The sequence below is a fragment of the Conger conger genome, chromosome 4 (genome assembly GCF_963514075.1).
Source record: "Conger conger chromosome 4, fConCon1.1, whole genome shotgun sequence".
Classification (NCBI taxonomy): domain Eukaryota; kingdom Metazoa; phylum Chordata; class Actinopteri; order Anguilliformes; family Congridae; genus Conger; species Conger conger.
In genome coordinates this window covers 12,944,491-12,972,057 of record NC_083763.1, presented here as the reverse complement: position 1 = coordinate 12,972,057, position 27,567 = coordinate 12,944,491, and the positions used below count along the sequence as shown (strand labels likewise).

The window sequence follows — 27,567 nt, the reverse complement described above, 5'->3', positions numbered from 1 at the left end:
CGGCTCCCTTCCTCCGTGCTCCCGGGTTACCTTTATGCCGCACGTAATTCAGTTTTCACCTTCAGATTAGGGCCCGATCCATAAATGAAATCCTGCCGCGGCTGTGGGCCCCGCTTTAGTGGCTTTAGTTCCGCCCCGCGTTCGGGATTTGTCACTCCTCTCTAGATCTGAGTTATACCTCCCGAGCACGCCGCACGCAGGGCGTAATTGGATTTTCGTCCCGTTTTAGATCATTTTTATGGTTAAACGGACCACCCTCATCACCGCCCTCTGTAGCGCGATCGCTCGTAATATGCTGACAATTATTTCAGCCCGATTCCGACCGGGGTTTTATTTCATACCTTTTTTATTTTATTTTATTTTTTTCGCGGCTTAAATGGTGGCGTTCCTTTGCCCTTGTCTCTCGGGGTGCAGTCCATCTCTCCCCCCTGCGAGGTTCGCCCCGGTTCTTTGCGCCCCTATTCGCTGACTGGGAGAACTCTGGCCCCCTCCGCCCGTCTCCTCCGCCCCGCGGTAATAGGATTGCTCTTTCCAGCACGGCTAACAGTTTCCACGGTAACAGAGACGGCGGAGAACCGTACCGCGGACCGCATTGGCTTAGACGTTTTTATCGCTCCGATGTTTTTGGGCCGTTTATGATTACGGCATTATCGTCGCGAGGCCCTGCTAACAAAATCGTCTGGAAAAAAGGAGAGACGCGCGGAGACGATTCCGAAGCTGTCGCTCCGCCCCTCTCCCAATTTTAATAGCCTAAAGGTGCGCGCGTTTCGCTTTATCTCTCGTTAGAGTGCTTCCTAGCCTCCGTTGCGCCCAAATCACTTAATTATCCCCGAAATAAGCGGTGGCGACGACTTGTTATGAATCGTAGCATTGATTGCTTCGCACGGCCAATGAGGCAATAAATATGCACTGCAGCAATTCTATGGCACTTTATTAACTACCGAGTCTCATCTTCTAATGCATCGGAAACTGGGCCTCGGAGTGTTCCTGCGAGGCACTGCAGATGTCCTCCTCCCTCTTTTTCAACATGCTGTCACTGTCATAAAAACGGTGGCAAATGACAACATTAAATAACGGAGAGATAAACAGCAGATTGGCCGTTAAAGCAAGTGTTTGGTAAATACTTGTGCACCGCTAGTAAAGGAGGAACTTTCTTATTTGGGGGTTCCAAGGGGTGATTGCCCGACTGCAGCTCTTAACCTGAGCTCTGAAGAGAATGTTTTTTTTTTGGAATGTTTTTCATTTCAAAATTCCTAGTCAGAGTTCTAGAACTCCATTGCTTTCAGTTGGCAGTAGTGATTGTGACATCAGCGTTAGAATGTTCAGTGAAGACAGTTCTAATCTAATTGTGACCTCACACCTCAAAGGGTTAAAGGGTGTAACGCGCGGTGCAGAACACCCCCCCCCCCCCCCACCCGAATCGTCCCGGTTACCGGATCCCGCGCACGTGTGGGGCGCCTCGAATCGCAGCCTCAGTCATTAGACGGCGGAGATGAAAGGCCTCTGCCTTTATTAAAGCGGAATGAATCGCTGTGGCGGCTTCCGACGCTGTTTGATGGCGGGCTCAATGCAGCCCGCGCCGGGGGAACGTTCGTTATTTCTGGAGAGTATAATGTCATCGCACATCTCTATAAAAAGTAAGGGGGTAAAGAGATAGTGTAACCTTAACCCGGCTCAATACCTACCTACCTCCCTCCAAATGGGGTGGGGGTGGGGGTGGGGGGGGGGGCAGGGAGGCCTGAGGGGGTGGGGAATCACGGACAGAGAGCTTTATTTAGCCTGACCCCGGTGTCCGTGTGTGTATCGGGGGGCCGGGGGCGGGAGGGGCCGGGGGGGGAGAGGGGGAGACAGGTGCACGCCAGTAATCGTGGAGGAACACAGGCCAGCATGCGGTAGATAATGGAGGCCGATCCGACGGTCAAGAGCCCGGGGGGCTATATTTAGAGCAAGATCGGCGTGAAGGCTCCAGTAAGGAGAGGATTAAGGGGCTGTCTCCGCTCCTCGCGGGCCGGGTCGGGCCCCCTCTTAGGGGGGCGCGGATCGTGACTGTGGGCTGGTCCTCCTGAGCCAGACCCGAGTTAAAGGGGACACGTTTTTTTTTGTTCCCGCAGGTCGTGCTCCTGGAGACGTGAGGTTGGGGAACTGCGGCTTAGCAGGCGCAGTGGTGGGAAAACCGGTGTCAAATACGTAACCGTTTTTAATTCGGATGCTTTTCAAACGCTCTACTGAGTACGTCTGGTGGATTGGAACCTATGAAATGCTCTCAAAGAGGTACAAGCGAATGGTACGGACCCTGCCTTTCGGTAGGGCAAGATCAATCGAGCGCATGAAAGTATTTGAAGCCGAAGTCGTGTTCGACCCAGGTCCGTGCGCTTGGACAGAACCTCAAGATGGCGTGCCGCCCAACGGACGGCCAATGGGGAGAGAGAGAGCGGCCGCACTCCTTTATGTGTTTCTCTTCTTTATTCAGCTGGGTGGGGGGCGGGTTACAGACAGACACGGGATCACAGTGCAGAGGAGCCCCTGCTGGGGAATCGAGCCCCCAGCTGTAGGGGGGTGGGGGGCGGGGGTCTCGTAATGGGCTGAGAATCTGTTGCCCTATGGACTGCACTACACGGCCTCCCGGGGGGGTGTGGTGGAGGGGGTGTGGGGGGCGTCGCTTTTGAGACAGATATGTGGGAATTTGCTCCGTGTGTTGTATTTGTGCTGAGATGAGAGATAGAGAGAGAGATAGAGAGAGGAGAGAGAGAGGGTGAGAGAGGAGAGAGGGAGAGAGTGAGATAGGGAGAGAGAGGAGAGAGGGAGAGAGAGAGAGGGAGAGGGAGAGAGAGAGGAAGAGATACAGAGAGAGAGCGGGAGAGAGTGAGAGAGAGAAGGAGAGAGAGGAGAGAGAGGGGGAGAGAGAGAGAGAGAGGGAGAGAAGGAGAGAGAGAAGGAGAGAGAGGGAGAGAAGGGGAGAGAGAGGGGAAGAGATACAGAGAGAGAGAGGGAGAGAGTGAGAGAGGGAGAGAGAGTGGGAGAGAGAGAGGGAGAGAGAGAGGAGATAGAGGGGGAGAGAGGGAGAGAGAGAGGGAGAGAAGGAGAGAGAGAGGAAGAGGAGAAAGAGGGGGAGAGGGCGAGAGAGAGAGGGAGAGAGGGAGAGAAGGAGAGAGAGGGGAGAGAGAGAGAGGGAGAGAGAGGGAGAGAAGAGAGAGAGAAGGGGAGAGAGGGAGAGAAGGAGGGAGAGGGGAAGAGGACTGTACAAACTAACACCGGTGACCGGGCGGTCGGGGCGCAGCAGCTGCGTGCGTGCGTTGTGTTTTTCCTCTCCACGGCGGCTCTTTGTAGCCCGCCTTTCGCCGCGCGTCCCCTGTTCGCTGCCGCGGGGAACAGCTGCGGATGCCGGGGGAGTGCGCTGACAGCAAACAAAACAAAACAAAACAAACAGGGCTCCGGGGCCCCTCCCCTCGCCTCCCTGCCGCAGGACCCCGCTGGTCCATCTGCTCCTCTCGCGTCGCGTCTCCGGGGGGGGCGGCAGCTGATTAGCATGTGCTGTAGTCCCACCTGCGCGGAGCTGCGGCACAGACAACCGCAGCACAACCCTGGGAGTTGTAGTTCCCGGGGCGTTTTTTGTAGTCCTCTCGCGGTGTTCCCAGCTATAAAGTCGTGGGTCTGAGACGGCGGTGATTGGTCGGTGCTTGTTGCTGAGATTTGCAAGCAAATCTGCCCCCCCCCCACAAATATGCCCCCCCCCCCCAATCCACAGGCATAGGCTCTTTTGGGGAGGGGGTCGCAGATATTCTCTGATTGCTCTAACACATTGGTCATGCTGTAATGAAATAATCTGACTGGGTCCAATTTCAGGCGCCGTAAAAACTGCCCGTTTCAATTTCACTGGGAAAAGGGCATCGTTTTTTACAGCTTCTTTTGGAAGTGATCTAGCACACAGGCCTGGCGGAGAGCAGCGCAACCCCGCTAATTTAAATTCCGCCTCGTGAAATGTTTGCCAATTAGAGGCCAGTTAACATCTCGCAGTAAATAACAGGTAAATGGAGAAAATGGAATAAATAAATTTCAGTCGCATAAAAGGTGTGTTTGTTTATAGCCACGGCTGTGTACTTTTGACTGCTATTTTAACATTTTGTATCATCGAAAGCATACATTTGATCTCTATTTAGCTCATTTTTTTCTCTCTGGAAAAAGCTATGGTCTTAAAGCCGGGAAAACACTGCGCGGCTGACGCGGCTCGGGAAAACATAACGCTTATCGCCGGAACCCGTCCTCGGCGTAATTCCGACTATAAAAGATTCCGGAGGGAATCGGGTAAATTGTCGAGCTGCGCTATACTTCCGAATGTGGATATTGAAATCCGTATCCCCCCGTGGGTTTGCCTTAACAATCCATTTGGAAAAGTGCTGAGCTGAACCTCTAATGGCGACAATCAGATAATTTCATTTATGAGAGTGACTCTGGAGGGCAGAGGAGCCTCGCTATCTGTAGACGGTCTCCGGCAAATCAGAAATGCGAACGCCGGAATCCTGAACGCTGAAAAAAGCCTAATTGAAGAGCGAAATTATTGTGATTTATTCGGAATTGGAAATATATACCCGGTGACCTTAACCTTCGGTATTTATTAGACTTTTTTTTTTTTACGCATTTGGTCGTCTGCTGCTGTAGCGGTGTGTTGCATGTTCAGAGATGCTCTTCCGCATACCGCTGTTGTAACGCAGGGCGGTTTGAGTATCTCAGAAACTGCTGATCTCCAGGGACTTTCACGCGCAACAGTCTCTAGAGTTTGCAGAGAATGGTGCGAAAAACCAAAAACGTCCAGTGAGCAGCAGTTCTGCGGGCAAAAACACCTTGTTAATGAGAGAGGTCAGTGGAGAAGGGCCAGACTGGTCAAAGCTGACAGTAACCCAAATAACCACACATTACAACAGTGGTATGCAGAAGAGCATCTCTGAACACACGACGCGTCAAACCTCTGAGTAGATAGGCTGCAGCAGCAGAAGACCAACACGTCTAAACAATAATTCTAATAAATACCTAATAAAGTGCTCACAGAGTGTATAGTGTAAACACCCCCTCTCCTACTATGGAGTGCAATCCTCCCAATCTGCATGACAAACTCAGTAGCCGTAGTTCACAGGATTTCGCATGTGGTTTATGTAGGTTGTGTTATGTTTATTGTTGCTAGGATTGGAAACACACGATGAGGCCGGGATCGAATTAACACCCTGACCTTTTCCCCACTCATAAATTCTCGACCTCCTGATGTCAGCTCTTTTTTCCGTTTCTTTTTGTCTTTTCTTCGGAGAGAGTCACCGGTTGCCAGGCCGGCTGGGAGCACTCCATTAGCAGCATTAGGTTGTAATTTGAGATTACGCGGCGGGGGCCAAAGTTTTGATTTAATCTGGCCCCGTTTCCCAGCCAGGAGACCGGGAGCCAAGGTCACGGGCGGTCAGAGGGGGGGGCGGGCGCGGACGGCTGCCAGAGGGCGGGGGAGGGGGGGAAGGAGGAGGAGGACGGGGGGGGGGGGGTAGGGGTGCACGGAACAGCCAGAGATTTGGGGAAGAGATTGCGTGGTACAAAAAAAAAGCCATCAGCAGAGATAGGAGGAGGAGAATAGGGTGGAGGTGAGGGAGAGAGAGGGAGGGGGAGAGAGAGGGAGGGAGAGAGTGAGGGAGAGAGAGAGAGGGAGGGAGAGAAAAGGACGGATGCAGTACTGGGAGAAAGAGTATTTTATAGAGGCTGTTAGCCCGGGACCAGATGATAGATTGAAAATTGGAGCGTTCGGTAGAGGCCCGGAGAGCAGTGGAGATCTGAAGCAATTTACAGCACGCCCGCTCCACTCCCTTACCGCAGGGCCGGGAGGAAGAGGAGGATGAGGAGGGAGGCGGTCTAGCAGGGGGAGCCGTTCGATCAAACCGCAGAACGATTCCCACATCGCCTTCCCCTCAGCTGTTCACCCCGATGGTTTCATACAGTCCAGAAAAAAGCTGTTCACTGGAAACGATACAGCCGTTAATTACCAACAGAGAAAACGGATGGAGAAATGCACATTACATTTCAGTTATTTGGCTGACACTTGTATCCAAAGGGACTTACAATTGATTAGACTAAGTAGGCGACCATGACCCCCTGGAGCAATGCAGGGTTAAGGGCCTTGCTCAAGGGCCCAACTGCTGTGCGGATCGTATCTACCGTGGGCTAGCGTAGCTTGAACCACCAACCTTCCGGGTCCCGGTCACGTACCTTAGCCAGTAGAGAACAGGCCGGCCCCTCATACGTAATGTCATTTCTCTCCGTGTCAGGAAAAGCGGAGGGAGAGGCTGTGGGTACCCGGCTTCGACAGACTCGTTTGGGGGGAGATTTACGAGCGGGCGAGCCGCGCCCCGCCGGGGCGTGTTTGTGTGGGACGGGGGCGCGAGGAGACGCTCGCCGGCCGCTAACGGGGCCGGGCGGGGCCCCCCGGGGTCCCCCCGCGGGTGAGGACACGCTGCCGGTCCCGGTCACGGGCGGCGGGCGCTGGAGACCGCTCCCGGTCACGGTCACGGGCGCCGGAGACCGCTCCCGGTCCCGGTCACGGCCGGCGCGTCGGTGGCAGGTGATAATCCGTCAGGTGGCGGAGCGCGGGCCCGGTTGCCCGGCAGCAGACGGCGGGCTGGCGCTGAACATTAATCAATACGCGTTAGGAACGCGCAGATGGGACCCCCACGCCTCTTATTGAATCGGGGAGGATATTGAGTCCGCCCTCCCAGGAGCTCCTCCAGGACGCGGCGGCAGTCGGGCGACGTTCCCGGCCCGGGCGCTAGGCAGCCGCGCGGATAACTTCCATCTCCTCCTGCTCATTATTCCTGCTCTCTTTCCCCCTAAACCGATACATTTCTGAGCGTTCGGAGCGAGGAGCGAATTTTCCGCTTTTAAAAGTTCGGAGCTGCGCTGTAGCGTGCGATTCTGCCCTCTTTTGATCAGTTCCTTTCGGCGAGGGGGCGGGGGTGGGGTAGGGGGGGGGGGGGTACAGGTGACGAGGGCGCCCCCGCCCACACTTCCTACCCCCCCCCTAGCCCCCCTCCCCAACCCCCCGTGCGGCAGCTCCGGGATAATTAGCCTCCCCTCGTTAATAATGAATGAAAGACGTGTCTCGGAGCCAGTGAGAGGGCCTCTTAGTGCCGGCCTCATTAATAAAACATCAGAGTTTCTGCGAGCTTTTGATTAAAGATAAAGAGCAAACGAGATGATCAATCGGGATCCGCCGAAATGAGAGCGGACGGCGTTAGCGCCTTTCGCGGGGGGAAGGAGCTCGCACGCCGCGTTCGGGGGGGGTTTTTCACGCGTCGTTTCCCCGCGGCGGAAAGTTAGGGCGGCGCGGCGGTTTGACTTCTTAAACTCCCTCCTCTCCACACGAGGCCCGGCCCGGCACGTGGGCCTCTTCGCCAGGGACACGGGCGCCGCACGGAGGCCTAGTTAAGAGGCAACTGAGCAGAAACCAGCAGGAACCCCCCTTTAAAACGTGAATTAAAATGGTAATAATGGCTACGACGGTTAAATGTTGAGTGTTTAATAGACTCCTACGGAGTGCATAGGGAGCCCGTTGGACTCGTATGTACTCTTAGAGTTAACGTGGCGCCGGGTATTTTACTGAGTACGAGTATTTCGCTGAAAATTAATAAACAGAGTTTTGTTTTTTTTCCACAAACTTGAGCGAGTGTTGACTCCCTTGCCTCCCATGTGCAGTGTGGGCTGTGTGTCCTAGCAACCGGCTCCCTCCGTTGTGGGGTGGGGGCGGGGCGGGGGGCGGGGGGGGGGGGGGGGTGATACTTGCTGTTTAATCTCTGCTCCGTGTCTAACAGTAGGGTGGATGTCATTGTGTCACACGCACCACAAGCCCCCTGGGGTCGGGGAGGAGGTGGGGGGGGCGGCTCTCCAGTGAACTCTGCCCTCCCCCACCCCCCCCCCCCACCCTCCCCCGCTCGGAAAATCACAGAGCGGAACGCGGTTCCCGGGATGTCCTCTCCCGGCGTTCCGACACAGGCGCGGGGGGAAATCCGCTCGAGTTTCCGGCGCTTCCGTCTCCGGGCGGCCCCGGGCCCCGGGCCCCGCCGCGGTACGCTTTGCGTTAAACACACAGGGTATCGCTTCCCATGCATAATTCATCCCGCCAGAAATTTCCATAAACGTCCCTGAAACCGCTGCCGACCGGCGCTCCGTGGCCCCGGCGTTCCGTGTTTGGGAAGGGGGGGAGAGGGCGGAGGGAGGAGGGGGTGTTCTGGGCTGTCATCTGGATTTCATGTCTCATTGCCGTGCTCCGAGAGACACTGGGAGAATACGGCCCCCCCCCGGTGTCTGCAGTCAGGCGCGGTAAATGATTGTTTTTCTCCGTACGTTTAATGGCAATTAAGATCTTTAGAGGGAGCGCACGCGTGAGGCGGCACGTGTACCGGGAGCGCACACGCGTGTGTCTGCGAGCCGGCGAGGGGGGGAGAGAGAGGAGGGAGCTAGCTCCCTGCGCGCCGCTAATTGATGTGGTGGTTAGAGGGGTTCTCGCTTCCTGCCTGTGTATGTGTGTGTGTGTGTGTGAGTGAGTGTGTGTGTGTGTGTGTGCGTGTGTGTGTGTGCGTATCACAGCGGGGTGGATTCATGTGCCTGCTGAATGTTAATGTGTGTATGTTTGTGTGTGCGGGTGTGGGTGTGTGCTTGTTCAATGTGTACTCGTGTGTGTATGTGTGTGTGTGTGTGTGTGTGTATGTGCGTGTGTGTATGTGTGCATGTGTGTGTGCATGTGTATGTGCATGTGTGTATGTGTATGTGTGCGTGTGTGCATGTGTGTGTGTGTGTGTGTATGTGTGTGTGTGTGCGTGTGGTTGTGCATGTGTGTATGTGTGCGTGTGCGTGTATATATGAGCGTCTTCCTGCTACAGGCATACTAGCTCAAGCTGTGCGAAGAGCTGCATTTGATGTTCTGAACACAATTCAGCTCTACCCACCTCCCCATACTCCCGCTCTTACTGACTCCTTGAGCGTTCACACCGGGGCAGGTCTCCTGCCCCCACACCCCCTCACCCTAACCGGTCACCCCCACCTCACACATTACACTACAGTTATTTACCTGACACTTTTATCCAAAGCGACTTACAGTTGATTCGATGAAGCAGGGGACAGTCCCCCCCGCAGCAGTGGGGCCCAACTGCTGATTGTATTGCGGCGCTTTTGGGGCGGCCTGTAGCGTAGTGGTTAAGGTAAATGACTGGGAAACACAAGGTCGGTGGTTCGAATCCCAGCGTAGCCACAATAAAATCTGCACAGCTGTTGGGCCCTTGAGCGAGGCCCTTAACCCCGCATTGCTCCAGGGGAGGATTGTCTCCCGCTTAGTCTAATCAACTGTACGTCGCTCTGCATAAGAGCGTCTGCCAAATGCCAACAATGTAATAATGTAAATGTAACCTTCCCAGCGGCTTCACCTCCCGGTCCAGCACCTTAGCCACTGGGCTATAAGCTGCCCCCTGCCCGTGGAACCGAAACCGGAGGATTTACCGTACGCGACCGCACGGCTCTGCACCACCCACACCGCTGCCGGTCCGCAGGGGCCTCCCCCGACCGCAGCTTCTGCGCTTCTTCCCGTTCGGAGCTCTCCAGACTCCGGCTCCTGCATCCTGCCAAGTTCCACTGCGCCGGCCCCCGTTCCGATGAGTTCATCCCCGGTCGGGTCGCCCTCGGTTACCCTTCTCCCAGGGACCGAGTTCGGATTCTCGGCCGAGGAATTTCCCATGGTGCATCTCGGAGACGGAATGCAGGGGGCGGAGTCCTTGGGTGGCCTCGATCAAGGAAGTCCTGACGTATTTATGGTTTGAGACACGGCTCCTGGGATCAGGGTCTGCAGGGGAGGATAAGTGCTGCTGGTTTAATGGTGTCTACCTCCATCTTACAGAGAATAACAGATTTTTCTCTTAACTTGTTGTTGTTATATGATTAGAAATGACAGAGAACACACAAACACGTAGACACACTTACACACACACTTACATACACACTCTCACACAAATACACAGACATGCACACACACACACTCGCACTCACACACTCACACTCCCACACCCACACACACACACACGCTCTTCCTCAGACACACACCCACACTCACACTCACACACTCACATGCACACACACACACACACACACACATAAACACAGAGAGAGGGAGTCATGTATGCTGAGACACAAGCCGCGGCGATGTCTTGTTGCCATAGCTCCCGGAGGCGATGTGGACGTGGGGCGCTGGGCTGGGAGGATTACAGGGATGTTCACACACTCCGGAGCTTTCTGTGTGCTGGGGCTCCTGTGTACTTTCACAGTACAGCCACTGCGGTTACAGCAGGGCTGCAGGCAGGAGAGCTACCCCAACACCCTCACCCCTATCCCAACACCCCACCACCCTCACCCCTATCCCAACACCCCACCACCCTCATCTTCACCCCAACACCCCACCACCCTCACCTCTACCCCAACACCCTACCACACCACCACCCTCACCTCTACCCCAACACCCCACCACCCTCATCTTCACCCCAACACCCCACCACCCTCACCTCTACCCCAACACCCCAACACCCTCACCTCTACCCCAACACCCCAACACCCTCATCTTCACCCCAACACCCCACCACCCTCACCTCTACCCCAACACTCTACCACACCACCTCCCTCACCTCTACCCCCACACCCACCCACACACATACCCCCACTACCCCGACCCACCCACATACCACCACTATCCCGACCCACCCACATATACACATGCACACACACACATACCCCTACTACCCCAACACCCCACCACCGTCACCTCTAGCCCCACACACACACACAAACACACACACAATCACACACACACACACTCCCCCACACACACCCATCCCCACCCCACTTGGCCACCCCCTCAGCCATTACCACACGTCTCCACGAGTGGAAATTATTTGACTCATATCCGTTTACCCCGTCGGCGGCCATTTTAGACCCATCGTTCCCCATCCTTCTCTCCTGTCTTCTGTGGCTGTTCACAGCGAGAGGGCCTGCTATTAAGGGCACCTGGCCCCGGTATGAACATAATCTTTTTAAAAACACTGTCTCGGTAATACTGTCTGTTCTTGGTACCAGCCCTACAGCGAAGCACGTTAGATTCAGTTTAATCCAAACTCTCCTCCTAATGAGTTTCTCTCTCTCGCTCTCTCTGTGCAGCAGAGGGAACTCAGACGTGGCTATAAGATTCTGGAAGATTCTTCCCAGCCACCTCATTGATTTTTGCCCACCACTTCGGATAAGTTTAAGAAGGTTAGAGTAGTTTTTTTTGGGATGTTTTTTTTTTCTCAAACAAACTACTGCTTTCAGTTAGCAGTAGTGATTGCTACATCAGCATTAGAACATAACATTAGAATACAGAGAGCTGCAGTCAGATCTTAGATTATTTTTTTAGTCAGACAAGAGTTACCGGGGCCCTGAGTTGGGTTGTCTCCTCCCTGTCCCTAACTATCTCCCAGCTGTCCATTATTCTCCTACCATTTCCCTATCGCTCTAATTGTGTTTTATCGTTGGCTGTCAATCTTCTCCCGTCTTCAAATATCATTTCATTTTCCCTCCCCGCTCTTCCCTTTGTGTGCGTATCAGTAGTTTTACCTTTCTGCTCTGTGTAAGAGCGCAGCGCTGCGGCTGAAGACATTTATTCGAGCAGAAATCTGCTTATCGCACGGGACCGATCAGGGGAAAATTTTACAAGAAGCAAAGTGTTAACAGACGCATTTCCTTTTTACCCCATTGTTACTGTCGTTTCCTCCGGGCGGTGGGCGGGTGAGATCAGGGCGCTAGAAGTTTCCGCTGCAGGGGTGGAGGTGTGTATGGAAATGATGTGTAATTCCGAGTGTCCGGTTTTCACGTGCCCAAGCGAGCTCTTTGAGAAATACAGGGACAGCGGAGGTACATCTTTGTTCTCCAAGGATCAAATTCCACAACTGTTCCCTGTAAGTAGAGTAATGTTTTCTTTGGGCATAAACGCACGCGTGTGTTGCTGTGTGTGTTTGTGCCCGAAGAAAACATTACTACGTGCGTTACTGCGAAACATTACTGCATGTTACTCGCCGGTGCATTTTCCAAGCAAAATCGGTGTAAGTAAAATTAAATATTGCTGTCTAGGGGTACAATTTTACGTATCTATCGGGTACTGCCCCAGTGACGAGGATGCGTACGTTTTTTAGTACCCTTATTTCTGTTGTTTATCTCTGATCTTGTTGGCGGGCAGACTTGAGCCAGATGCACCGGCCGGGAGACGTCGGAGTCACCGGCCGAAGCGTCAGCGAGAGGAAGTGAGTGTAGTGTCGAAGGTAGAGTGGGAGGGCTGACGGTGTGAGGGTAGCAGAACCTGCTCGATTACTCACGCCGAGAACGGCTTCATCGCGAGCGAACCGGCACCCCGGACTGTGCTGAAAGAGTACGGACCGAGCGTCTGTGGCGTCACCCAATGACGAGGCTCCACGGGAGAGGGAGGGAGAGAGAGAGCAGGGCAAAGGGAGAGAGCGATGGAAAGAGCGGGAGAGATGTGAGGAGCATTCTGAAACCGTGCGAGTGAAGTTTTCCGGCGCCGCCATTTTGTGCAATTTAGAGTCTGTGCAGTAGGGAAATGGGAAGCCCTTATATGGGCGTTAAGGCCGCTGAGTGTGGACTAATTACACACCAACTTAGAGAAAATTAGATGACATTAGATGGAGGAAGAAAACACTGATTGCGTCTACATTTCTTTGTTGGGAGAAAATAATTAATTTCCTATTCGCAGCGTTGACTTCCGTTGAAAGGGTTTGGCTGAAGCACCTGTACTGGGGGCCGACCGCAGGGGCGCTAGTGAGCGCCGTCTCTCAACAAGACCAGGAAATTAGCCAAAATGTCTGGCTTGAACAGCACACATCAACCCAGGCGAGGCAGTGGAGCTCCGGGCCGTTGAGCCGCTCCTCCCTAATCGCTCGGTAATCGCCCCAGAAGGCTGGCGGGGGGGGACGGGGGGGGGGACGGGGGAGGGGGGACGCCAATCAATTGCGTGTCATTTACTCAGTAATTTGGAGAACAAACACGGGTTTTCGTGCGCTGAAATCCGCGGGACTCGACTGAAGGCGGCGGATTTCGGGGTGTAATGAGGAGGTTATCGTCCGGGCGGGCCGAGGAGCGGTCGATGCGGCGGAGTGGGATTGTGGGTATTGTCGCGCAGACGAAGACGCTCGTTCTTAAGACGCTCGTTCTTCCTGTCGGTGTGGCGGCTGACACAATGGCGTCTGCCCGTGGGGACTACGTCCCGCTAGCGCCAGGCTAAATCACAGCGCTCGCAATCACTCAGACAGGCCTATTCCCGTGCTCTTCTGGGTGTGAATGGCCCTCTCTCGGCCCCCTCTGGAATGTGAAGGATTCTCATGAGTTTGATTGGGTGTGTGTGGTTGGATTTGGGCCTTGTTGGATGTGACTAGTTCTCTCTGAGTTCGTTTGAATGTGACTAGTTCTCTCTGAGCTCGTTTGGATTTAACTGGTTCTCTCTGAGTTTGTTTGGACATGACTAGTCCTTTCTGAGCTCGTTTGCATGTGTCTAGTCCTCTCTGAGCTTGATAGATATTCTTTCATTTAATTTACACTCCTCTTTCTTTCTCCCTCTTTCCTTCCCTTTCTCTCACTCTCATTCTATCCTCTGGCTATCTTTAACCTCCATCTTTCTTTTTCTCTTCCCTTCTCTCCCTTCTTCTCTTTTCCTGCTTTTACCTCCCTCCCTCTCTATCCCTCTCTCCCAGTCTGTGTGTACACGTACCTGGGTAGTACTCTGTTTGAACGGCTCATGTGTAACCATTCCCTGCTTCTTATGACTAATTCTGTCTCTCTGTTCTCATCGCCTTAGCAACCGAATCCGTAAACACCAAACCCAGCGATTCCAAAACCACATTTATTCTGTTTTTCATACATGTCTCTCCAACCCACTCCACACTGGCCTGCGACTTCCTTTAGACAGCAGGCCTTAAACGCTGAAATGAAATTATTATTATTAGTATTCTTTGGCAACTTTTCACACAGTAATTTTGCATGTCGCCAGATCGGGATTCCTGCTGCATGTTTCTTATTCCTGCCTTGAAACGATTATGTATTCACTCCGCTGTGTCGCGTGGGGCTTGATGAGAAAAGGCTATGAAACGCCCAAAAAAAACCCAGCACATTTGACTGGACAGACACAAGTTGCATGGCCCGGTATCAGATACAGCATGCATCGGATTTATATTGGATGTAGCACTGCGTATGGGCACAGTCCGAATCAAAAAAAGGTAAAATATCAGATTCCATATGATTACTTGCAACTTCAGGGAAAAGTTCAGATTTGTGTCATATACGCGGAGAAATAATTCGGGTCACGGCAAGCTGCAGTTACGACGTCCGGGCGACCTGCCCGTGTAAAGCACACCCCCCGGGTCACGTGGTAACCCCGGTCCACCTCCTGGGATTGGCCGGGGGGGTAACGCGATATGTATTAACGGCGGCGTAAAAACGGCGTGCCGTGGGATTCTGGGGCTTTGACTCACGGAACGTGAGGAGAGCGGAGGGAGGGGAGGCCAATAAACCTGTCAGAGCCGGGGAGAATTGTGGGATATCGATGAAGTTCTGTGTGTCGGACGGCTCCGTCCCGTTGCGTATTTCACCACCCCGACCGCCGTGACTTGGGGGGGGGGAGGGAGAGGAGGAGAGAGGGAGGGAGAGAGAGGGCAGAGAGAGGGCAGAGAGAGGGAGAGGGAGAGATAGGGGAGAGGGAGGGAGAGAGAGCAGGGCAAAGGAGGAGAGCGATGGAAAGAGCGGGAGAGATAGAGAGACTGAGGGGAGAGAAGAGATACGGAGGGAGGGAGAAGAGAGGGCAGAGAGAGGGAGAGGGAGAGATAGGGGAGAGGGAGGGAGAGAGGGAAAGAAAGAGCAGGGCAACGGGAGAGAAGCGATGGAAAGAGCAGGAGAGATACAGAGACAGAGGAGAAGGAAGGAAGAGACACTGAGGGAGGAGAGAAAGAGAGAGGGATGGAGGAGAGAGCAGGGCAAAGGGAAGAGAGCGATGGAAAGAGCAGGAGAGATAGAGGACAGAGGAGAGAGAAAGAGACAGGAGAGAGAGAAAGTGGGAGGGAGAGCGAGAGAGAGGAGGAATGAACAGAGAAGGTAGAGATCTGTCTGGCCGAGCTGGCAGCCCCTCTGTCTGATTAACATGCCTCCCAGAGCTGCTGCAGAGAGTGAAACCTGCCTCACCACTCAGCCATTCTGTGTGTGCGTGTGTGCGGGGTGTGGTATGGTGTGTGTGCGCGGTGTGCGTGTGTGTGCGTACATGCACTGCACATGCCCGTGAAGTGGTATCGCCATGTTTATCGCACGTGTGTTTACATGTGTTTAATTTCCTTGGGTAGTGTTTATGTAGGTCAGTCCTTAAGTATGTAATTTGATTGACGTGTGTGTGTCTATGGCCGGGAGAAAAATGACATCATTGCAAACTGAGAGCAAGCTGAGGAAGAGGAACATGTGACACGCACACACCCACTCTCACGCACACACACACTCTCACACGCGCACATACACACATACACACAAACACACCCACACATGCACACACACACTCTCACACGCGCACATACACACATACACACAAACACACCCACACATGCACACACAAGCACACACGCACCAGACACACTCACACACACGCACATACACACATACCCACAAGCACACCCACGCACACAAGCACACACAAGCACACGCATACACTCTCTCTCCCACACACACACAAACACACCCTTGTGAGAAATAATCTTGGGGAAAATCGGCTCCATAAAAACCACCAACCAAAGCAGGTGGCCAATTCCAGACTTCCATATCATCAAACCGCCTGCCTCCAGTGTATGTGTGTGTGTGTGTCTGTGTCTGTGTGTGCATGCATGTGTGTGTCTTTGTGTGTGTGTCTGTGTGTGCATGCATATGTGCATGTGTATGTATGCAGTTATATATCTATGTGCGTGTGTGTGTGTGTGTGTGTGTGTGTGTGTGTGCGTGTGTGTATGTGTGTGTGGGAGAGAGAGAATAGACCGATGGAAAACTGATCTCCTGAATAAATATGTGACTGGTGGATGCTGTCTGTTGAGAACCTGAGGCAGGCCCTGCTGTCAGTGACAGCCATTGAGGGGGATCTATGGAGATATACTGAACTGTGTGAGGGAGCTGGGAGCTCTGCGGTATTATACCTGAGTGAGTGTGTGTGTGTGTGTACTGTATATGTGTGTGTGTGTGTGTGTGTGTGTATACTGTGTGTGTGTATACTGTACTGTGTGAGGGGGCTGGGAACTTGGTGGTATTATACCTGAGTGAGTGTGTGTGTGTGTGTGTGTGTGTGTGTGTACTCTCCTATATGTGTGTGTGTGTGTGTGTGTGTGTGTGTGTGAGTGTGTGTGTGTCTGTGTGTGTGTATACTCTCCTGTATGTGTGTCTGTGTTTGTGTGTACTGTACTGTATGTGTGTGTGTGTGTGTGTGTGTGTGTGTGTGTGTGCGTGTGTCTGTGTGTGTGTGTGTGTGTACTGTATGTGTGCACTGTACTGCATGTGTGCGTGTGTACTGTACTGTATGTGTGTGTGTGTGTGTGTGTGTGTGTGTGTACTGTATGTGTGCATGTATGTCTTTGTGTGTGTGTGTCTGTGTTTATGTGTGTGTGTGAAACCGGAGACAGAGACAAGTGGAGTTCTGATTATTGCGCTGTGAACACACTATTAGCATTCCTCATATTTCTTTCCTTTTTTTCTGTAGGCTAATGTGGCTGTTTGGCAGTTTGTGTCAGTTGCGTTGTGCTGATGTAAATTTAGCAGAAAGGCCATACTTCAATCAGCAAATGCAGGCTGGAGGGGGGGGGGGAGGGGGGGGTGGGAGTGGGGGTGAGAGATGGGGGGAGGGATGAGGTGGTCAGATACGATTGGCAGCACTCAACGGGCACAGGGGGGAAAATGCGCTCACACACACACACACACACACACACGCACACACACACACCCCACCTCCACCCCTTCTCTCTCTCCCTCTTTCTTTCCTCCTTCCTTTTATCTCTCATATCCTACCCCTCTCCCCTCTCCCCTCCTCCTCCTCCTCTACTCCAGAACTGCTTACCTTGACAGCTAACCCCCCCCCCCTCCCCTCTCTAACCCCCCACCCCCCCACCCTTGCTCTGTTCACAGCCAAAGACACGCTGCCGTTGTTTCCATTATAATAAATCCATCTTCCCTTCCCATGATTCATAGGCAGAGGAGCAAAACGACTACAGGATGAAAGCGAGTTTAGATATTAGGTTTCCATGTGTGTTCATGTAAGATAATACAAGGGCCTTGGGGAATTTTCTCTCTCTTTTTAGGACAAATAATTACATCTCTGTGATGCTGCAAACCTCGGAGGCCATTAGGTGCGTCCTCTATTATTTATACGCGGCCGGAGACGAACGTTATCAGCTTCTGTTTCCCAGATTTCCCGGCCGTTTTGCTGTTAGGAGTGATGGATGGGAATATGGGACTGTCAGGGCTGCCCCTTGTTTATTTTCTTTTGACGTGAATCGGTTTCCCCGGTGATTTATTTGTAATATATATTTTTACAGTGTATAAGCCTGATCCCCAGGCTGATAATGATGGGGGGAGTAATAGACTGGGCATTTGGAACTGTGTGTGTGTGTGTGTGTGTAGATATAGAGGTGTACTAGACCATTCCGCCCTACCCCACAGGTTGTTAGAAATGCTTTTTTTACGAGACTTTGAGAATTCCCACATCTTTTACTGTAATCTGGAATGGGCAGTACAGGGTCTATTTTCCGGTCGAATCCGGACTGAACTGCCGGTTTTAGGGCTCTGGTGATGATAACCGGGTTGTCTACGGTTTCGGCCAGATTGATGAGGGGCGGAATTGATTGCACGGGAGCCCCTTGATGCGGTAAATCAATTCGGGGTGGTTCTACAGCCCTGTGTTCAGGTCCTGGAAATGAAGTTTGTCACTTCAGGGTTGTCTACAGGTTACAGTTGGCTAACGGCACAGCCGGTACTGGTCCCCCCCCCCCCCCTCCTACAGTCTAGAGCCGGCCAAAAACAGCACAGTCTGTGCAGGTTATCCACGGTCTGCTGCACCCCAAAAGCAGCACACCCTGTTCTGGTTATCCACAGTCTAGCAGGCCAACAACCACACACTCAGTAGTGCCCTGTTCCTCAAAACAAGGGCAGAGAACTGCTGGTTTGCCACCCTCCCTTTACCTGGGAGTCGGCCTGGCTAGTCAGTAGCACTAATCGTTCAGTTAATTACCAGGGAGGAACGGAAACCAGGTCCAGGTTCGGATTCGAGGGCCAGATTTGACTATCCCTGCTGTAGTGCGTCGACTCTCTGGCGCAGTTTGGCACCGTACGACATCGAAGTCTTTCCGCTTCTGCTGAAGAGCGAGGGAATCGAATGACTTTTCCCAAAGCTGGTCTTCATTTTATATAAATTCTCCCTCAATTATACTACGTTCACTTCGCATTCCTTTGGTGGTTTTTTTGGCAAAGGCTGAAGGCAGGTTGGGTTTTGAGTTTGAGTAAATATTGACGTGACTGGTGCCACGGTCCGGCCCGGTGCCGGTGCTACGCCCAGCGCCGGACGGGAGGGGTCGGGTTCTTCAGTTTGAGTTTGACGTGAGATTTATTATCCAGGCGTTTTATTCGGTCGACCTTTCCGAAGACAGAGTTCACGCCGCGACCGCACCCCCCCTCGCTTCTGGAAACTTCCGCAGCTGGCGTGCATGTGCGGAGGGAAGGCGGCTCGTGAACGGAAAAAAACCTCCGGAGGAGGCTCTCCCAGCCCGAGACGGCGGTGACCGCGTCTTAGGAAATTCCCCCGTCGGGAATCCTCACTGGTGTCGGCGTGGCTGTTCCGAATGAGAGAGAGAGGAGCTAGGAGTTAGGAGTTAGGGCCTGCTGTCCCAAATTTACGTGTTCTCTGAAAAGAGACGGCCCAGCCAGACTTTGGCTCGCTCTGTTTTTTGTCCGGTTTTCCCGAATTGTTCCCACTCAGGACCTGTGAAATGCATTCCGAACATACCTCTGGCTCTACTCTCCACATATGCTGTACACGCCTTCCAGTACTCTGTCTAGAACGTTCTTCCATCTCATTTTCTTCATTCTCTCTCCCTCTCTCTCTATCATCCTCCCTCTCTCTTTCTCTCTCACTTTTTCTAAGCCGATTTTAATTACTACTTGTCTGCTACATCTCTTTGTCTGGTATATCTATGTGTAATCATGCCGTTTTGGATCTGAAGAGAAGATTATCTGCCACATTTACGTTTAACATAGCATTTAGAGCGATATAGAGCACTGTATGCTGATCCACTGCCATAAAAAACTAAACAAGCCATAAAAACATCATGTTCATCCTAAAAGGTATTAGTACAGATAACACTTTTCAGGTTATGCCAAGGAAATATTTGTTGGCTCGTTACAATTTATGTGATTGTTGTTTTTCTTTAAGGGGATGTTTCTTCAGAAAAATGACTGAACTTGGAGTCACACAAGGATGCTTCATAACAGGGACATAATGAATAACCTTGTACATTATTACTTTAGGACATGTCACCTTGTAAAGAGGAAATGACAAATATGTTGTTTTTTCTTCTTCTTTTGCTTTTCTCCTGTCCAAACTAAGCGCCTCAGAAGCTTTATGAGGTTATGCAGTTAATAATATATAGTTTTAATAATATAGTTTGTGATATTTCTCCTTAAAAATGTAGAAATCCTTGCAGCTAAATAATTTATTATAGAACCACAATTAACATACTTCAATTTAATTAGCGTTGCTTTATCTAGGACATGCTTGCTGGGGCTTGCTTTTAAATATACAAGTCTGATTTACAGTTTCTCAGGGTTATGTTGTGATACCACATTTCCTTTTATTCCCTGTGAACATATTAATGCCTTTTTTCCGTTAAAGCGCCAGCCTGCCATTTTAATTAAGGAAGCATTATATTTAACCCAGCATCTTCCAAACGAACTGCGCGAGAGGTGACAGTTTTGCTTTGTGGGTTACGCCCCATTTTGTTTGTGCGGTTTTCCCGAAAGTGCATCGAACGGATGTAATGTCCGCTGATTCCTCCTTTGTAGGGACACAGGACCGGCCTGGGTATTGTTCCTAATTATACTGCCCCATTGGCTGGGGAGGCCTCATTGATTAGCTAGTGATTTGTTATTACGGCCATCAGTAAGAAATTCCCCTGGTCATTTAGAGCTATGGGTTCTCTCTTTCTCCCCCGTCCCTAAACACCTCTTAATTACTTAATTTAACAAATCACCTGCTTAACTCTCTGTAATTACATTGATCTACGTCAATAGGAACGGACGTGCTAATGAAGGTGCGTAAATCGCGAGGGGGGGGGGGGGGCGGGGTGTAGACTTTAACATATAGAGAACAGAGAGTGCGATTCGTACTTTTCTGCCAGCGAGAGGCCCTTTTTTGACGCCCGCTTTCTCGGTCAGGGTTTACACGTGCTCATTAGACGGCGGCGCCTTTCTATCGCGTCCCGATAATTACCGCGCTATCGCGAAAGCGGTGCCCCGGACTGTCGACACCGAATCGGCCGCCTTTGTCTGCGTCTCTCTTTAACTAGCCGTCCTCTGAAATCCTATAGCCCACAGTTTCTTATTATGCTAATCGAATGCGTGAAGCCTGACATACTGTCATACATTATTAATAGTAGACACAATGGAATACAGTAATACAGACTTGTGGCAACCTCTTTCTGTACCACTCCCCCCCCTCCCCAATTTCCCTCTATTTTCTCTCGCTGTTCCTTTGACCTGTAACGCTCTGTCATCGAATGTCTTCCGCTGATTTCTGTGTGACGTGGGTGGTGAGCAGTTGGACGAGTGTGTGGCTCCCTTGTTCGGACATCAATGTGGGGAATGTGAGAAACGGTCCCCATTAAGATGGTAACTCCTGATAAAACTGTGTGAGCGACCTCGCTTCTCAATGCCTGCATTGCGTGTTCTCGTGGGTGCGTGTGAGCGTCGGTGTTTGTGTGTGTGAAAGAGAGACACATAAAGTGACAGAGAAAGAGAAATGTTGTAAGCAGAGGAAGTGACATCATTTGAATGGCGTGGCGAGACACGACTGTAACCGCAGTGAAATATGAAAAGTTTGGTCACATTTCAATAAAAAATAATACAAACACAAGTGGACTCAGTAACCATTTGCATACATTTTGTATTACTGAGGTATTCAAATGTGCGCTCGATGTTAGTTTTTCCAAAACATCGACAGCCCTTCTGACAACAGTGACTGTTTCTCGAGCTGATGTGATTTCCAAAAGAAATGGCACAGGAACACTGACAATCGTAGTCAGCGCACAACAGCCCTGTGTACAGAGAGCTCCCAGGGAATGCTAACTTTGCTCTAAATGATTCATGCATCCAGTTCAAAGTCTTCTGTGTGCAGTTATGAATTACAATTCTACTTTTAGTTCTGCCCCATGAGCATTCATATGTGCTCACATTGGTATGCAAAACATAGAAGCGCCAGGCATAACTACTCCTACACACACACACACACAGACATACATGCACACACCCCATAAACACAAATAGGCAAACACATAACACACACAAAAACGTGCATAGCATACACACACACACATACACACACACACACGTGCACACATACACACACACACACACACATACACACACACACACACACACACACACACACACACGCTTATGCACATGAAAACATGCAGATGTATGTACTGGAACACACATGGGCACACCAGACCAAGGTGACATAATGAGCTTCAATGAAAACCTTAATTGATTTGATTTGATTTATTTATATCTTACATATAGCACTACTGTTAAACCTCACTGTTTGCCCAGTGCTGGCCTCCTCTGAGCTCGGTTCTGCTCAAGGTTTCTTCCTGTTAGTCAGGGAGTTTGTCCTTGCCGCTGTCACCCTAGGCTCTGCTTTGAGGGGGTCTCAGGCCTGGGTTCTTTGTAAAGCTGTTTTACGACAATCTTGTAATGTAAAAGTGAATTGAATTAATAAGACGGCTTGAGGTTTCTGGTAATGATCTATCGTGATTCCCAAGGCCCCTTTTTCCATAGAGCGAGGAGGAGGGTGGGGCTGTGGGGGGGGCGGAGGGGGGGGGGGGGTGGTGATAATTTATGCTCACATCCTCTCTACAGTTCCTCTCCCTCTTTTAGCCTTCCGTATAACCGTGGCGACTGCTTCATAAAAAAAATACCTGCAGTTTACCGACCTGTCAAAAAAATGATTTGTTTAGACTGCAGGGATTCAATTTGAGTCAAAGCCAACAAAGTATCTGTCTCTCTCTCTCCCTCCCTCTCTCTCTCTCTCTCTCTCTCTCTCCCTATGTCTCACACTCGCACACTCGTGCGCGCACACACAAAGTGAAGTAGTTCTCATCGTCCTATCAAAAGTTATGATCTTAATGAGGAAAATTCTCCATATTGTTGTCCGAACAAGGGAACCTCACACAAATATACACACAGAAATGTGTGTGCCTGCATAGCAAATCAGATATGAAAACTGCTTATGGAATCAGATATAAGAGGAGTTGGCTTCTTTTCTATCTTGTAGTCTTGCCTATCGGAAGCTTAGTGTAGCTGTAGTAAGTATAGACAATCGTTAATATATCGCCATATAGGCCATAAAAACGTCCTTTTGGGAAAATGCACTGTGTGCAAATGTGTTTTGTCCGTCACTGTGCTGTCTGTTCAGTTAGTTCAAAGTCAGGGCCCAATGTCTTCATCACTCAATCAACTCAATCAATCTTCCCTCTCTTTTTCCCCACAGTGCTAGTTCTCTGCTGCCATGACGACCCTGGCCATTCCCTTCATATTGGTGTCTGTCTTGCTCCGATTGGCCGACGCGGCCTTCCCCGAGGAGCCCGGACCGCTAAGCTCCACCCCCACGGACGGTGAGTCTGTAGTTCCTTGGGTCAGGGTTCGGGAGACGGAGTCGGGGTCGGGGTCAGGGCCTGTGTGCGGTCGACTTAGCTCGGCGCATAAATATGCGAGGGTGGGCGGCTGACAGAGTGGAACGGGCAGTGACTGATGGGCTGCCAGGCTTGGTAGCGTTGATGAACGTCTCCCAAAGGAGGCGCAGGCCCTGAAGGGGGGGGGAGGTGGAGTCCTGGGGCTCCACTGCGTAAACAAAAACGGGGGGGGGGGGGGGGTCCCGTGAGATTGCAGACTAGCCGAAAAATCCACGCAGGCAGGGGAGCGAGAAAGGTCAGGTGGCCCGTCTGGGGAAAGAAGGAGACGGAGGAACAACCGTGAGACGTGAGGAGGATGAGGAGCAGACGCACAGCCAGAAGGGACCGGCCCGACTGTCACTCACCACAGCCATGGCCAATGGGAGGGACCGCTTTGTCATCCATCACGGGCCGTGGCTGATTGGAGGGGCTGCCTGTCAGTCACTAGTCACCCCAGCCATGACCAATGGGGGAGAGACCATCGTGTCACCCATCACAGCCAAGGCCAATGGGAGGCAGTATCCTGTTCGATGTAGCACTTTCCCTCCAGCCTCTACCCCCACCCCGGCCCCCAGCTCTCACGCCCGATCTCCCCGGCCCCGAGGTGTACTCAGTAGGTGATGAACCTGTGCCCCTCTCTCTCTTTCGCAGTTTCCAGGCGGTACCCTGTCTTTCTGGGTCGGGCCCATCGTTCGACTACGAGACAGGAGCCTCTACACATTCAGAGGATCCTCAAGGTCAACCGAACCCTGTACATCGGAGCCAGGTAAGGGCCTGTCCGCATACGTACACGGTACCTTCTGTTCTTCTCCACAGCCGCTGAATCAGTCGCGTGGTCATCCAATCCAAACCCCCTCTCCATTGGAGCCAGGCGAGAATGCATCGACGTCCCGTTTTGGCAATGCATTGTGGGTCGTGCTTTTCAATGTCCTCAGCAGCCAGTGAGTCAATCAGGTGTGATCGCATCAAGGTGGGAGGACTTTTGATGCATCCAGACTGCTTTAGTCATCCTGCCCCTGACATCGTGAGGAGAAAGTATCTCGAGAAAGACCACAGCTTCCATAAGCAGTTGAAACCAGACCGGTGGTAGTTACTGTATTTATTTCTTTCTTCTCAGCTCTGACTGCTTCTCAAAGATAAGGGCTAAATGGACCTACAGTTCCTCAGAGGGCAAACATGTGGTCGTAATTTACTCAAATAAGTCGTAGTTGCAGCCCGCAGTGTAGAGTAGAGTTTAGTGTAGAGGAGTGCCCTGGTCGGCGGCCTTTTGCATCCAGGCAACGTCAAACGCGGAGGCCTAATAATAAATATCTGAGAAACGGCAACAGAGCTCCAGACACCGCGTCTCTGCGCAGCCCAGTAATGAAACGGCCGAAAGCAGCAGGCTGGCGGGCGAACGCTGAGGTCGGTCGCAATAAAAAAGCAGAACATGACACGTCTACGCAGATGTTGCCAGGCCCGGTACAGATATTACAAAATTCCACCGCAGAGCAACAAACGAGTGATACAGTACATTGCAAAAAAAAAGAAAAGAAAAGAAGAAGGAGAACGGGAATGAGAGAAAAGTCATAACCAAACAGCGATGATAAAGAACACTGTACCGGGCGATAACGCTGTCTCCCACCCTAGCCTGACAGAAGAAAATGACCTCACTCTGAAGGGATTCATTTACTGGAGGGGGATTGTTTGGGGAGCACGGGAAAGATCCAGCGGGGAGAAGCTGAAATGGGAAGGCTGGCGAGGGCTGGCGGGGGCCACGGAGCCGATTGCTAAAAGCGGGAGCCGAGTGCTGGGGCCGATAAGGGCACATCTAAGCGGGGAGAATTTCGCCGGTATTAGCATATGCGCTTGCTGAGAAATTAGTATTACAGCTCTGCCTCGAGCTTCCCGGGCAAGTATATCAAGTCTCTTTCCCAAAATATTTTGGTTCGTGACAGACGGACGAGCGCATCCTGCAATATTAAACCGTCTCCCAGGTTTTGCCCGCCATTCGAAAAAGGAATAAAAGTAGGCAACAGTGAGAATATTGCTATGGTTCTGGAGCTTGCATATATTATTAAAACGTTGAGCTAACCCCAGAATTCAGAGGAGTCTCGGGACAGGGGAGGAGGGAAAGGACTTTGCAGAGTTATGAGCGTTAGGATCGGTTCCGAGGTCGTGGCCCTGTACCCCGAAGCCATCTCAGCTCCTGTGTGTCTTCCACCAATGAACTCAGCCCGCTAATTTCTCTAATTAGTTCTACCGCCTGGTGGAAGAACTGTGCTAATTAGCAAACCCAGGTGATTGGAACAAAATATGGGGGAGAACTTTTACTTTTTAAACCTGGACTCTCCACCTCTGGAGTTGGACTGTCTGCTTTCTATATCGCAACACTTATAACAAGCATACTAATTAACAGACCTGGGTGTTATCAGACCTGGCCTTCAAGGAGGGGCAGATGGGCAGGGTTTACACTTTCGGGATCATTTACTTTCTTGCAACATTCCAGGAAAGCTTGGTAGTCAAATGCAGAAAAGTATTTGAATCCAAAACGAACCTAGATCTGCTAATTATCATCACTTTCAGATATTGCCATGTTCCCTGTGTTAACACACTGCTATAAAATAGTCAACATATTGTCTATGCTGCAGAATATCGCGTTTCTGTAAGGTTCGGTGCATCAGGAAAGTTCATTCCCAGAAACTGAGCGGCCTGAATTCAGCCAGGCTCATAACGGCGTACTGTTCTGACCCAGACGAGCGGGGTTAAGGCGGTATTACGTGCCTCGGTTTGAGGAGGACTCGGGACTGTACTGTACGTGCACTGTGGGGGGTGTGGAGAAGCTCCGAGGCTTTGGGCCCTGCTGCGATGGAATCCGGGACAACAGGAAGCGGGTCTCTGTGGGAGAGAGGAAGGAGAGAGAGCCAGAGATTGAAATACCATATCTTCAGCGCTGACGAGTCAATTCATCAACCTATCAACTGCATGACAGGCGGGCAGATCTCGGCCGCGGAGAGCTTTAAACGGCCTACACCCGCTCGCCTCCCCCTGCCAACCCCCCGGACCCGTAATAGTTCTCGCTCCACAAATGTGTATTACTTCAGCGACTGGCACGCGCTCAGAAGAAAGGGTTCCAGAAGGCTCCGTTGAGGAACCCGATCTGGTTCAAGGGTTCTTTGTCTGGTAAAACGGTCCAATCTGGGAGTTTTTGACACATTTCACATCGTACACGATTCCATGAAGAACTAAAACGGGTTCCCCTACGGAGACAAGCCAAAGAATCGTTTTTTTCCGAGAGAGTAAGAATGCTGAGCTTGCCCCCTGGAAATTAGAACAACACAAACAAGAACACAACAACCTCGAGCTGGGACAAGCCCACAACACACACACACACACACACACACACGCGCTGTAAACGTGAGAACTCTGGCCATACTGGCTCGAGGGTTTGCTTGTCTGGGATTTCTGGAGACTCAGTTTTACCCCCACTCCCCAACACACACACACACACACACCCGCACACACAGACACACACACACACACTCGACTGCTCGTCTCTCCTGCCAACAAGACAGGATTTTAGTCTCTCGTCTCAGCGCTGAACCGCTCAGAACGTGAGAAGTTGTTAAGCACAGAATGGACGCTCGGTAAACTAATCCAGGCCTCTTAAGTGGTGTCCGGCTTTGTAAAGCAGTAACCTGGGGGGATGAGGGGGGGTGGGATTCCTTCAACAAACTTTAGCAGGCGGGAATGAATAATTTATCGGATCGCGGGTTAGACCCTCCTTAGCCGGAGACACTGCCTCCCTCCTGCTCAGGGTCCCAGAAGGCTAAACACAGATGGGTACCGGAGGTGGATCACACAGATAAGATCGATAGCTCTGCAATGCCACAGCCACACCAAGATTTGCAGATTACTACTGTTCGGGTGGCCCATTGTTCGAGTAGCCGACCGCCGCGCTAATGCAAGCCAATTGAATTTTATTTGTATAGCGCTTTTTACAGAGAACCGTCACAAAGACACTTTTCTGAGTAACGGAAGGGTAAGAAGAGGGCAAACGCCAGACCTGAAGCGTTTACGTTTCTTAACGCTGTAGATCTCAAGTTTCTGATATCCATTATGCGTGGAACAGACAAAATGGAGGGGCGGGGCCGGGGATTGGAGATTGGTTCGCCTGACACATTTCCATTTAAAAATGTAAAGATTTTGCCGATTCGCGGTTATATGAAATATGGTCTGTTTCGTCTAATCTGCAGAACAGGCAGCAGGGCTTCTTGCTTTGACACCCGTGTGTCGAGATTAGTCTGCAGTGGATGAATCTCTCATCTGGTGATGGAACTTGATGTCTGTACAATACGCTGTCAAGGCTATGCTATTTAGTCAATGTGTGACTTTTAACTCCAGTTCAGACGGGCCTTTTAATAGCCTCGATATATCTGTGTAAATATTACTGAGCCCAAAGCAATGCATTTGGCAGCCTGATCATGTGCTATTTGATATGGGTCATGTTCATGAAGGTTTCTGGCCGCACATA

General features: G+C 51.5%; 1 protein-coding gene across 2 annotated transcripts in view; it reads left to right on the top strand.

Annotated features, from left to right (window-relative positions):
- Positions 1-27,567, top strand: part of sema6bb (sema domain, transmembrane domain (TM), and cytoplasmic domain, (semaphorin) 6Bb) — a 121,541-nt gene that overhangs the window by 39,972 nt on the left and 54,002 nt on the right. Inside the window, exons 2-4 of one of the 2 annotated variants that reach the window (XM_061238724.1) lie at positions 11,215-11,307; positions 22,874-22,997; positions 23,706-23,820. In XM_061238724.1, coding sequence (XP_061094708.1) covers positions 22,892-22,997; positions 23,706-23,820 — 221 coding nt within the window. In that variant the 5' untranslated portion in view covers positions 11,215-11,307; positions 22,874-22,891. The remainder of the gene's footprint in view (positions 1-11,214; positions 11,308-22,873; positions 22,998-23,705; positions 23,821-27,567) is intronic. The other variant, XM_061238723.1, reaches the window with a different exon arrangement.